This window comes from Triplophysa rosa, linkage group LG1 (genome assembly GCF_024868665.1).
Source record: "Triplophysa rosa linkage group LG1, Trosa_1v2, whole genome shotgun sequence".
NCBI classification, from domain to species: Eukaryota; Metazoa; Chordata; class Actinopteri; order Cypriniformes; family Nemacheilidae; genus Triplophysa; species Triplophysa rosa.
The window spans coordinates 32591728-32604409 of record NC_079890.1 but is presented as its reverse complement, the minus strand read 5'-3'; the positions used below and the strand labels follow the sequence as shown (position 1 = coordinate 32604409).

The following is a 12682-nucleotide window of genomic DNA, read 5'->3' as shown; positions in this document are numbered from 1 at the left end:
GTCTGAATGGAGCCGATATTTCAGATCTCAGAACTCTCTCTCTCTGTTCGCTTGTCTTCCTGTTGGTCATGTGTCGCCGGCATTCGTTTTGTCTCATCATCTCACCTCTGTGTAATAATCTCTGTCTTTTCTCTTTTCACACTCTACTGTAGCTGCGTGAAAATGCTCAACCTGTGGTGAGTCTCTCTCCAGTCCACATCAAAGCTAAAGGGAGTGGACCAGCCTAGACTGTGGCCATATAGATGTAGCTTACACCAGGACTCACATTTACTAACACAGTTATAGGCTAATGTAGTATTTCACGGTCTGTGCGTTTGAAACTGGAAGAGAGTGATGTGTCCGCTTCAAGTCTGAATGAAAAGATTGAGGTGATGATTGGAGGTGTGCTGTAAAGTCACTAATCAACTGAGTAATGAAATTTCCATAGTCCAGTAATGAAATGAGGAGGTTAAGGTCTTTACAAAAAAAACGCCTTTCGGACGTATGCAGACCCTTAACTAAATCTCTCATTGTACTACATTAACAGTCAATTTATTTAACATGCATATACCACAACGTCGCTAAATTGTTCACTTTGATAAGTTAAAACAAGTTGCTTGTTTTCTTAAGGTTAAATGTGAAAACATTTATTCACTCTCGTGTCATCCCAAACCTTCTGCAGAACATAAAAAGAAGATAAACCACTAGGCACTTCTCAAAATATTTTCTTTTGTGTTATGCAGAAGAAAGTCATACAGGTTTGAAAGACATGAGGGTCAGTAAATAATGAAAGAATATTCATTTTTGGAAAAGCCGTGCTTTACAACTTTTGCCTCTATATCGCCATCTGTCTTTAAAACATGAAATTATTTTATTATTTTAAATACTTGTCATTGTAATGTCATTCTGACATTACCCGAGAAATCCAACCCTATGGCTCAAATGATAAATTATAGACATTTTACTCAGATGCACGCGCCTGGCCCGAAGTTAACTTCCGGTCTGTGTTTGTTGATCTATCTGGCTAGTGGCTAATATAACCATTTAATTTAATTTCTATAATTTTTTATTAACTTAAAATATTAAATAAACAATTTGTAGAATTTAATTGTATTTCTTTTTTTTAATATAAAAAATGTGTTAAATGGTCGTGTAACTCGGTCGCATTTAAGTTTAGCCAAGTAACGTTTTTTCTACTGGTAACCCAAAATAATACTGGCTAGACATACTTTTAGCTTGATAGCTAATTTAATTGATTTGTTATTTGTTTTGCTTGTAATCAGAAATAATCCACAGGGACTATTCCTTGCGGATATGTACCGGAAGTTACGTTTTGGCCACGAAAGCGTGCATGCGCAGTAGCGTTTGTTTATGTTGTTGCTTTGAAACCGTCTATATTAATATTAAATAAATATATTAAATGTATTATAATCTTAACATTGGGAATTTGAGTAGGCTAAGCAGTAAGCATGTTCTTGCTGATTTTTGTTTAATTTTAACCAAAAGAGCTGTGAATTGTAGCTTAAAATGGATAGAAAAATGTCACGAGATGAAATTATCTGTAAAAGTCTTGAGCTAAACACGGTGGTAATTGTGGTATAAGTAGATTTTTTTGAGATTATTAAATCTGCTTCTTGTTTTGGCCGTATCACCACCTCTCTGTTGATGGTCATTTTTGGAATTTTGGTACTTTTAAGTTAGATGTTTGTTAAAGAGAGGTGACCTTTTCAAGCGAACAGATGCATGACACTTATGACATAAAATATTACATGAATTCTATTTCACTGTAGGATATGAAAATGAGAGACGTGATTAAGGCTCATCATATATCTGCAGGCTCCGTATATTTAGGACTGATTTTGTTTGTCTAATTCAAAACTGCATTAAACACAATAAACAGATACAGCCAGTTATTGGCTGTTTTGCAGCATCTATTAGAAATATGTTTAGTAAAGTCTATCACTTTTCAATGTGTCAGTCTGGTGCTGTTCTCTTCCACTGCATGTGCCTTGTTTTTCCCAACTCATTCTGTCGTGTTGTTGCTGTTATTGTAACACTCTTGTCGGTGCTTTTAACCAAACCCAGGCATTAAGTTCTCTTAACTATTACCAAGTGTCATTCATATGCCAACATTTAGGTTGATAAGGATATAATAAGGCATTCCCCAGCCTTTTTGACAACGCTGACTATATCTGCTTGATGTGTGATTTGTTTTCTAAGATTTACTAATGAAGCTACATACCAACGGCGCATGTGTAGCTAGAGGGCTTCATTTTTAGGTTTTTAGAATCAGCCAATCAGCAGCCTGCGCTCATGTAAACCTGTGTGTGTTTGTCCCATAGGTGCTGCTGCTTCTTTAAAAGGAAGAGGAAGAAGAACACGCCGCGGCACAAATGAACCTCCAGCCTCTCCGCGAGAGCCCGTTCCTTTGGTTGTTTTCCGAGCCTTCAGATAAAGAAATTTTTAACGAGACGACGACGGCGAGCCTTCAAAACTGCTTCAAGTGGACCGATGTATGAAAACCGAGGCGTGCACACGTTGTCTCTGTTGGGATTGTGTTGAATTTTCGTTGTTTTCTTCCACACATGAATTCAGGCAGCGACAGGCCTCACGGACAGTTTCCTAAAACTGTCTCGGGATATTCACGCAAAGCACTGGAACAGCACCGCACTTGATTCGCTGTCATGCTTATTTTTCGTTGTCCTTGCCGGTGGAGGTTATGGGGAGGAAATCTCTAAATGTGCTCTCTTATCCTCTTCCTCTGTGACGGACACAGTTCCCATTGTGTGACATAGAGGGAGGGAGCGAGACAAAGTCACCCACGCTGGAGCTCGAACCGCAGACCTTTTCCACGCAAGACGGAGCTGCCGCGCGGGCCTTCTCCGTTCACCCATTTTATTTGAAGTGTTTGTATATTTGTTGGCTGATTGTTGGTTCTCGCGCTGCCAGGAAGTGGTCGAAGCCTTAGAATATGACTAGCGTTCGTCATCGTATCTATGTGTGATTTAACCGCTGCGGGAAAGGCAAAAACAATGTCCTAACGATGCTAACCGGCCTTTACACGTGAACTTTGTGAAAGTGTGACGTAAGCAGCTCTGTTTCCAGGGGTAACGGGGGGGGGGGGGGCGTGCTCCTCTCCGTTCCACCGACTAGTATTTAAACTGCTTGTTCTAAAGCACTCCTCCCGACACCCACCACCCAGTCCTGCTGCTGTTTCTCTTACGACGTCGCACCGCTTTGGCGTAAAACTGGCTGCTTTTCTGTTGGCTGCCGTGACCAGCAAGACCTCTTTCTTCTCTGCGCTTTTGTATCTGAAACCATCGTTTGTGTCACCTTATTCCCACAAACAGTCCCTGATAGATGTAGTTTTTTTTAATGCCAGAAAACTGCTTATTATTCAGGATGTGAGTAACCGTTTTATGTGCCAGGATGACTTGTGGGTGGCTAAGAAAAGTCTTATATTGTATAAAGCAAAGATCAATTTCAGCTTGTAATAACGGCCATTCAGCAAGCGTTGTGTGTGTGACTCCAGGCAATGGAATGAGAAGGTGTAGTCTGGGAGGATCTAGACTGAAGGTAGTGACTGCCACGGCTTAACATCTCGATGCAATGCCTTAACATTACTCAGCAGGGTCCACCTGTACGGGACTCCGCAATAGGACGTTATGAAACTCCTCCCATGCCTTCATGCTTGTGATACGCGTCTCATTCCCTTTAGGACCATTGCTGGAGGTTCGAGTCACTGAAGCTAATGAATATGAAATACGTGGTTAAGAAAGTATTAAAACCGGCCCGTTTTTGTTAACTCTTGTGGGACTGTGCCCATAAGCAGCTCTGAACAGGGCAGCCCTTGACCTCTTACACGGATGAGGCAGTCCTATCCCGAGCTCGGTGCTCAAAGCAGGGATTAGATTATAAAAATGGGGTTATATGCTAAAATGACTGTAGTCGTGTTTTTTACGTCAAGAGAATCGCTATGAGAGACTTTATAATCTCGGTCGTGATATTGCCTTGCTCATTTCTTGTTCCTCGCGGTCACCTATTCACAGCATTAAATCCATGCTTTTATTTCGTGAGCTTTCTAATGTAAAGTAAATGTGAATTAATGTAAGATAAATTATATAACTATTATTTTTATTTTGATCACCATTACAGACATTGAGAGAGAAGCCATAGGAGTGTGGGACTGCACTAAAGTTTCGTTTGACCCTCGTTGACTTTAACTGTTCGTCTGTGCGTTACTGTAATCTTCTGACCTCTGAACTCATCTGTTGTAAGGAACTGAGTCTGTTTGAGGAATCAAATAACCCACTTGATCTGCCCGTTATGTTTCATAGAAACCTTTGGTACCGTGATGTAAGAAGGGTCTACAGCTGGAAGGGTTTGTGAAAGTTCATTTAGAAGCAGTGATCGAAATAGCCATGTTGGACCAAATGGATATCTCAAAACGCCTCAAATTCTTAATTGGCACATTTGTCCAGGTCGGTTTTCAATGTAAATAGCCATTTGGTGAGCTCCCCTGAGGTATCCCCCCAGTTCATTTCAGGGATATACTTCCAAGCCCTAATGGGACATGCATGTTGGGTCGGCAGCAATAGGGGAGCCAACCAACCGTTTTCACCACTGCATCATGGTAAGCTTTATTTTTCCGACGTGATGGTTATTTAAGAATTTTCCTCATGCTTATCCACTGTGATGCAGGTCACTTTGGGTCTAAATTATTCTGTGAAAAGTACTTGAATGATACGCTTGGAAATCCACTCTTGGAGTCTCTATCGTAGATGTGTCGGGCGAGAGGAGACTCTTTATTTAACATTCTTCTCTTATTGATATGTATTACGTGCCTCGCTAGAGTTGAAAGACGATTTAGTATTTTTTGGATGTGCACTGCTTGCTATTCCCAGGGGCGACTGGCTAAAAGAAGAATGATTTTGCAAGAGAAGTTTACCCTTCTCTAACCCCCTTATTGACTCTCTACTAAAGTAAAATTTTTGGCTAGAACCACTGGTAGTATCTGTTTTGTGAATATAAGCAGAATATGTCATTGTTTAGCTTGTCTGACAACGGTTAAGCTACTATCACTGGACCGACACTGAGATTAGCAGCTGACAACAACGATCAAATTTCTTGGTTGTTTCACCTGTTGAAAGTGACTCATCTATATGTAAGACACTACACACTGAAACCGCACTCCCGATATGCTATATATGAAGTACTTTCACTGATGGATGGGTAGAACAGACATCGTTATTACTGGAATATTACATGATGCCATCAAAATGACTACTACACAGTGATTTCAAACCTTCTTTCATCTTATTTTAGTTTTTCTTTTTTAAGACTGTATATGATTTGTACAATTTTGTACTTTTATTTGAATAAAGATGGTGTCCCTACAATTATGACCTTCTAAGTCAATTTTGGGTTGAAAAACTGTTCAATAAAAGTAATTGATTCCCCAAAGGTCAAGCATTGTGGGTCCTTTGAAAAGGTGTCTGTGTACCGTTCCATCTTCTGTAAATGGCCTTTGCATCACATTTCTGATTACATTACTGTGCTGCAGATATACAGAGAGGTACAGTACAGATTATTCTCATAAAGTTCAAGTTAGAGACGTTAATGCAGATTCTATGTGCATGGCTTTTGATTCAGAAAGCAATGGAAACTACTTGTCAGTTGGGCACTGAAGAACATTGTGGGCATGAAGTTGATACACTGTTATTCTGTGGCTGCATAATGCCTTTAAATGCTACTGCAAAGCTGCGAGTCTGACCCTCTGTACGCTTGAGTTCAGCAGGTAAATCTCCACTGCGTACTATTTTTACCGCTGTATACTGCATAGGCCTTCCATTGTGTCTGCTATAGAGTCATAGCGCTTTCTTTTCTCACTAAATGTAATCATTCCTATCACAGTTTCGGTTAATGTGGGAACTTGTTGAACATATTTAATGAACCAATTGTTCTGGTTTCTTTTGAATGACCTCGGAAGGATGATTATATTACAACAGTCTGAATAGAAAAGCACTGCAATATTTGAATTCTCTTTTGTTTCCACTTTTTGTAGTGGGGTTTTTTTTTCAGCAAGAAAGATTCTGCATTTCTGTACTTCAAACATATTAAAAACGAAATTGTACAGTACTGCGCGAGTGGTTCTCTCTTGTTCTGGTCATACTCGCAAAGATACTTTCAGTTTCATTGTATTATGGATTTATTGTGTTGAAATATGAATGTTACTTAAATGTATTTCAATGATTTACTTGGTCAAGGGCTTCAACTGTGATGGACCCATTTTCTCATGTTTCTCTCGAAAACCTTTCTTTTTAAGTTGCAGAAAGATTAGGATCTTAATCTTATTTAAAATGCCTATTTTCCTGAGGAGTCGGACAAAAATTCCATACATAACCTTTCAAATTACATTTTTATTCCCTCTACTCCTAAATGGAAACTCAAGTTTGCACCCTTTTTTATGTAAAATAAAAGAAATGTCTCTTAACCTCTGAGTGAGTGTGTGTTTGCCTTCTTTGAAGTTTTTCATGTCTTATAAGAACTTAAGTCAACCTAGAGTTGGAACCGTAAATAATATTTCGACCTTTAAAGCGGCTCTTCCTCAATGTATTGAAGGTATTGATACGCCTTGTAAATAAATTAAGTCCGCAACAAAGTTTGCCCATTTTCATAACTTTTATGTGCTTTTCATACCTGTTCACTTAACCTGCTGTAGCTTTCTCGTCCCTGTCCTCTCTATCTTCATGGCTGAGTAAATGAAGCAAGTCTTGGTGTTATGCATACAGAAATGTTAACTTTGATTATGAAACTTTATTGGCAGTGTATTCGGCAAATATAGTATAGCCTATTCTTGAATCAAATGTTTAAAACGATGTACAGCTTAGTGCTTGTTATTTTATGTCTTCGGAAATTTACTGACATTTTTCCTCAGGTTTTCCTGAAATGTAAAGCGACTGAAAGCCCACACTAGCAAAAATAAAATATGGTCACTTTCGCGTGACAGAATATTATTCGGGAAAACGAACGAGCCACCTGGACCTCTCCTCGACAACGTTAGAAGTCGGTTCACATGTTAAGCATTCATTATTCAGTAGTTTAATATAGTTTATTTGCTCTCTAGAACGCACATCAGCAGACAATCTATAAAACTGTGTTATATAAAAATATAATATTAATAAAATGCATGCTAAAACATTTGAACGTAACCAAGGCACAATTTATTTCTCGTTCGAAAGCACATCCAACACCACTCACCACAGTAAAATGAAACGATTTCGTTGTTTATTGTTTAAATTTGTATTTTAGATATTTTATTAGAGAATTTAAAAGTGTGGTTTTGGAACTCCTGTTGTTGAACGTTTTAAATCAACTGCGGTACAGAGACTTTTAATCGACTTCCGGTAGTGTTTTATAAACTTCCGCTTTGTTCGGCTTTAAACCCTTTTACCCTAGACCGGCTAAATATGGTGAGTTTGCCAGGCAGAAACGCTCACGTCAATCCGTCCTAATCCTATTTTATATCTACTTGATCAATGTTCTTAAACGTTTTAATGTTTTTATTGCATGCCCACGTATGTTTTTTACCCAGTATTTGACAATTACAAGTTAGGATGTTGTTAGATGTTATATAAATAAAACAAGTCTTCCTTTGTGAACTCTCGAATCTCACAACGTCGAGTTCCACTACACCGGGGGTACAGACGTTGCAGTCTGGAGTTTTTCCGACAATGCTCATTTAAATACCGTGATATTGCCGTATTTGAAGGAACACCTGTCATCTTCAGGGCATATTAGAGTAACAAAACACTCCCAAAAACCGAAAGTCTTGGATAAGGAAAGTTTACCATTGTTGTATGTAGCATGTTTTTGGTGGACTGATGTTTGTATCACCAGAAATATTGTGGGTGCAATAGTTTTAGACAATGATATCTCACTAGCTCATGAATGTGTTAAAGATAATGTATGAAATTATATTGTGTGTTGGGTAAATTATGGTCATGTTAGGGCATCACAGTATTTTCAGAAGTTAAATGTGTTGTGTTGACAGGGACGCGTTAGAACAAAGACGATTAAAAAGGCCGCTCGGGTCATTATAGAGAAGTACTACACCCGTCTGGGCCATGACTTCCAAGTCAACAAGCGGGTGTGTGAGGAGATCGCCATCATGCCCACCAAACCTCTGCGCAACAAGATTGCAGGGTGAGTGATTTCTTCCACCTTTAGCTGTATTGTTAATATATGCTGGCGTTGCTTTAAAACATGTTACCACATAGGAAAACATTTAAAAAATATTCATGTAAAAAGTAAATTCAAGTGCCATCCTGCGTTTGATCAGAGTTGCCGTTCAAATTGCCAGGACAGCATCTCTCCAGGTCCGAAGTGCCTTTCTCTGGTTTACGGCGTGTGATCATTTCGGTCTCTCTGCAGGTATGTGACCCATCTGATGAAGCGCATTCAGAGGGGTCCTGTGAGGGGCATCTCTATCAAACTGCAGGAAGAAGAGAGAGAGCGGCGAGACAACTACGTCCCAGAGGTCTGTGATGTCATAGTTACGCACATGTGCACCGCTGCGTAAGATGCTGATCTCATAGGTCTAATGTCATGTGTTCAGGTGTCTGCTTTGGATCACGAGATTATTGAGGTTGATCCTGACACGAAGGAAATGTTGAAGATTTTGGTAAGTTGTTGCATCGATTTGTGTTCCAGTTGTGACAGTTGGCGGCAGAAGCTCAAAGTTATGTTTTAATGAACTGAGAGCTGTGCGATTTTGGGAATGTAAAATGTTATGGATCGTTAATGAGATGTTTTGGTTATATTATCAGTACGGTATGGTAGCTGACATCGTCTCTCTTGTTGCAGGACTTCGGCAATCTCTCACAACTGCAGGTCACCCAGCCAAGTATTGGGATGAACTTCAGAACTCCAAGAGTTTAGTGTAATTTATCGAGAGACAATAAATATTGCAAAAACATTGGAGTCATTTTTGATGAGGAAACCGATTTGGTCATCATTCTTGTGGTTATAACCTTTAGTTTAGACTAGCCTGACATTCAGTTGTCGTTGTCATGTCTTACCTTTGTGCTTTATTTAAAAAAAGTTTCTAAATGGTAATGGTAAACCTGCAATCTGGTATGAAAATGCAAATGGCATGCATCAACAAAAAACAATTCTGTATATATAATTCAAGTTATGCATAGCAATTAATGAGCACAATTCCCATCATGTAATTGCATATTATTGCAATTCCTTTACAATTTTAAAACTCTGGATTATTAGAAGCGTTTACTATTCTAAATGCCTTGAGTGTGAAAATCCTGGAAAATAGGTAAAAATGTAAAAGCTTGTAAATAAGAGGCAACAAATGTAATGTTTTTCAGAATATTTTTTAAAAAGCCACAGAGTATTTCTAGAGACAGCGAGAAGATATTTGTACAGAAATAAGCAACAACAGAATTCTGCATAAGCAACACCATAAAACCTGCCACTCAAATATTATTCCAGCGGCAAATAAACATGAGACCAGCTGCCTAGGCTAAACTATGACACTAAATTACACAAATAGAGCTTTATATTCAAAACACAAGATATGTAAAAATGTTTTTTTTTCTTTATCTTTTCTTGAAATTGTTGAAAAAGTGCAATAAAGGTTTGACTGTCAACAACTTAACAGGTTAGCCCAAACAGGTACTGTTTTTACCAAGCTTTTAACCATGTTCCTATAGTTACCCAAAATGTCTTGCAGTCAGAATGACATTCAATAAAATGTTAAATGTGACGTGAATTTCTTAAAACCAATGATTGCTGTTACATATTTTCTTTGGGTAAACGGACAGATCAAAACCATATCCAGCAGGAGAGGAACAGTTGGGGTTTTGCCTTTCACACTGAAATTCTTCATATAACAAATACAAGTAACATAACAGGAAATAAAAGCTGAGAAGTGGGAGTTCTACATGATGAGTTACATGCCAAGAATGTTATCTTGTCTATAAAACAAAGTAAAATCTCACAGTGAATGTCATTCATTCAATAAATGAGTTTGTGTCTCATCTGGAATTCAGACTAATGCAAGTCGTGAAAGATCATGCAAAGCACTTTCCACTGTCCCAAACTTTTATCATTTATAAATGTGTACAACCTGAAGTTCTGAGTTTCAGCACCAAACAATCGTTTGAAGTCCGGCTCTGACAGCATGAGCGATGGAGGTCTCCTGTTCGTACCAATGTACAAAGTGACAGCTGATGGTTCAGCATTACAGAATAAATATCACAGTGTTTTGTGATACGCGTTCTGAAAACAGTTCGAGTAAAACAGTTGATTTTGTCATACCATGAATTTAATAAGGCAATTTCTGAAGGGAACTCCCATGTAAAAAATGCATAATGTACAAGGAGAAATGACATTACCGAAGGCAAAAATCCATTCAAACCCCAAAAAAAGCAGCCTTTGACTGAACAGAAGCTGTCATGGGGTCAAGAAAAATCGCCATGGCGACAAAATATGTCAGTTATTAACATATATATACAAACTGATGAGTGTATATGCATATAAAACAATACAAAACATGTTTAAGAAAATAAGACATGGCACATTATATGTCATACAAAAGAGGAAGAGACGTCAATCAAAATGCTTAATACAAAATGAGAAAATAAACAGGACAAGTCCAACGTTCACCTCACTGGAACGGGGGCAATATATATATAGATACAAAAACATACAAAGAAAAGACACAAATAAACACTGTAAATTGTGCCTTAGGAGCACCAACACTTACACCAGCATATCGTCGTTTTCCTTTTTTTCACAGGATAATAAAATGTCTTTTCAAACTGTCTCCGTTGAAACAAAAGGAAAAGCTTTAGAATGGTTGAACTTTTCTGTCCTCTGATGAAGGAACTAGTTGTCCTTTCTCAAAATGTCCACTGTCCCTCATGATGTGTTTTTTCCTTCCCGAGAGAAAGCAAAGTTCTTCCTCTCTCCTTTAAGCGAATGACTGAGAACTCCTCTGTGCTGCACGTCCTCACTGTGACAGGTGAGGTTCACGTTCAGGCCGTCGTGATGGCGTTCAGGTCCTTCATTAAACCCTCCAGATGGGCCATTTCCTCTGTTAACTCGTCCGTCTCATAGTTCTGAGGGAGAGGAAGAAGGTTACTGCGGGGGGGTGGGGTGGGGTGGGGTGAGCTGGGGTTTTTGGGGTAGATGGGGTTTAGGAGAGGATGGTCAATGGTACTGCAGAGGAAACGTAAAAAGCAAACAGGTAAATGAAACAGATCAGCCACAGGAATGGTAAGATGGCGAGGGTGGGAGTACAGGCATTATGCAGCAGAACAAATGAGAATCATTCAAATAAATCCGTTTCAAACAATTGTGAGATTGTAATAAATATTAATAGGCAGGCAATACATAGTAAATTAGTTCGAAGGGGAAAGCAGGTAAAGATTTTAGAGGGAGAGAAGAAAAAATCAGTTAAAATCTTAAAAACATTCAAATACAATATTATAATATGAAATATGTAAAAAAAATACATCCAGAATATTATTTATGTATTTATTCATATAGTTCTGACTATCGGTTGAGAATACAAAACTATATTAATAGGTAAAAGCATTATTTATTCATTTAACAAAATAGATATTTATTATATATACATACAATAATTATAATTAATATTTTGTTAATATAATTGAATACAATATTTTTCAGAATTATTCATTATTATTCATATTTTTTAGAATAAATAATTATTTCACACATTAATGTAGGTATGTATCTTGCCTAATAAATCTGTTAAAATCTTAAAATAACATTAAAACACAACATTATATTTTAAAATATGCAAAAATTATATAGAATATTATTTATGTATTTATTCTAGGGCTGTCAAAAGATTAAACGCGATGAATCGCATCCAGAATAAAAGCTTGTGTTTACATAATACAGTATATGTCTGTGTACTGTGCATAATAATTTTGTATTTATAAACACACACATGTACATATTTAGGAAATATTTACATTATTTTTTTATTTATATTTACCAATAATTTAAATTGTATATAAATGTAAATCTGTTAAAATCACTCCAAAGCACCATGGCTTTTAAGTTATATTATATTCAGATTTATAAAAGTATATTCAAAAATAATATTTATATATTAATTCATTAATAGTACTGGATATTTATGTATGGAACTGACTTCATCAGTTAAGATGCATGACCATATTAATGGGTGAAGCATTATTTAATCTAAACATTATTAACAACAAATGTAACGGTTTATAACACATTTTGTCTTTTAGTCCTGTTGCTATCGTTCTGTAAAGCTATGTGTCACTGGAATCTGCGTGTTTGTTTTTTTAAACTGGAATCCCATGGGTCATCAACTATGTTTCATTTGTTTTGAATGAAACCTGACTGTAAATGAGGCTGTAAGGGACAGATGTACCCTCAGATGTTTATTATGTTACACTGTTATGTACCAGTGTATCAGGTGATAAAACACAGTGTCATACTAACAGATGTACTCACGCTCCCAGAATCCTCATAATGTCTGCTGCTGTCTGACACGTCTGGAGCGCTTGGAACTATGACAGGCATGGGAGTCCTCGTTCTTCCCAGCGTCCCGATAGAGGCCGTCTTAACGGAGTGTGGCCCTAAAACATACAGCACACGTCAATCCGTTTCAGTCGATCAC

General features: G+C 37.7%; 3 protein-coding genes across 17 annotated transcripts in view; 2 read left to right on the top strand and 1 right to left on the bottom strand.

Annotated features, from left to right (window-relative positions):
- The window catches only part of csnk1g1 (casein kinase 1, gamma 1), a 42464-nt gene extending 35985 nt beyond the window's left edge, over window positions 1–6479 (top strand). For 2 of the 4 annotated variants that reach the window (XM_057333569.1, XM_057333554.1), the window contains 2 exons: window positions 153–176; window positions 2322–6479. In XM_057333569.1, coding sequence (XP_057189552.1) covers window positions 153–176; window positions 2322–2376 — 79 coding nt within the window. In that variant the 3' untranslated portion in view covers window positions 2377–6479. The remainder of the gene's footprint in view (window positions 1–152; window positions 177–2321) is intronic. The other 2 variants (XM_057333577.1, XM_057333561.1) reach the window with 1 other exon arrangement.
- Window positions 6480–7402: 923 nt separating this feature from the next.
- On the top strand, window positions 7403–8956 carry rps17 (ribosomal protein S17). The gene is made up of 5 exons (XM_057333590.1): window positions 7403–7451; window positions 8033–8184; window positions 8413–8518; window positions 8597–8662; window positions 8845–8956. Exons 1-5 carry the CDS (start codon window positions 7449–7451, stop codon window positions 8917–8919), a joined length of 402 nt encoding a protein of 133 aa, XP_057189573.1. The 5' UTR covers window positions 7403–7448; the 3' UTR covers window positions 8920–8956.
- Window positions 8957–9074: 118 nt separating this feature from the next.
- Window positions 9075–12682, bottom strand: part of neo1a (neogenin 1a) — a 136875-nt gene continuing 133267 nt past the window's right edge. For 7 of the 12 annotated variants that reach the window (XM_057333507.1, XM_057333427.1, XM_057333445.1 and 4 more), the window contains 2 exons: window positions 12505–12641; window positions 9075–11117 (listed from right to left, as the gene is read on the bottom strand). In XM_057333507.1, coding sequence (XP_057189490.1) covers window positions 11034–11117; window positions 12505–12641 — 221 coding nt within the window. In that variant the 3' untranslated portion in view covers window positions 9075–11033. Of the gene's footprint in view, window positions 11218–12504; window positions 12642–12682 lie in introns of all 12 variants that reach the window. The other 5 variants (XM_057333436.1, XM_057333521.1, XM_057333499.1 and 2 more) reach the window with 2 other exon arrangements.

Coding starts and splice junctions, on each gene's coding strand:
- rps17 (XM_057333590.1), top strand. Junction 8,185..8,412: donor CTGCGCAACAAGATTGCAGG/GTGAGTGATTTC, acceptor GTCTCTCTGCAG/GTATGTGACCCATCTGATGA. Junction 8,519..8,596: donor GAGACAACTACGTCCCAGAG/GTCTGTGATGTC, acceptor TCATGTGTTCAG/GTGTCTGCTTTGGATCACGA.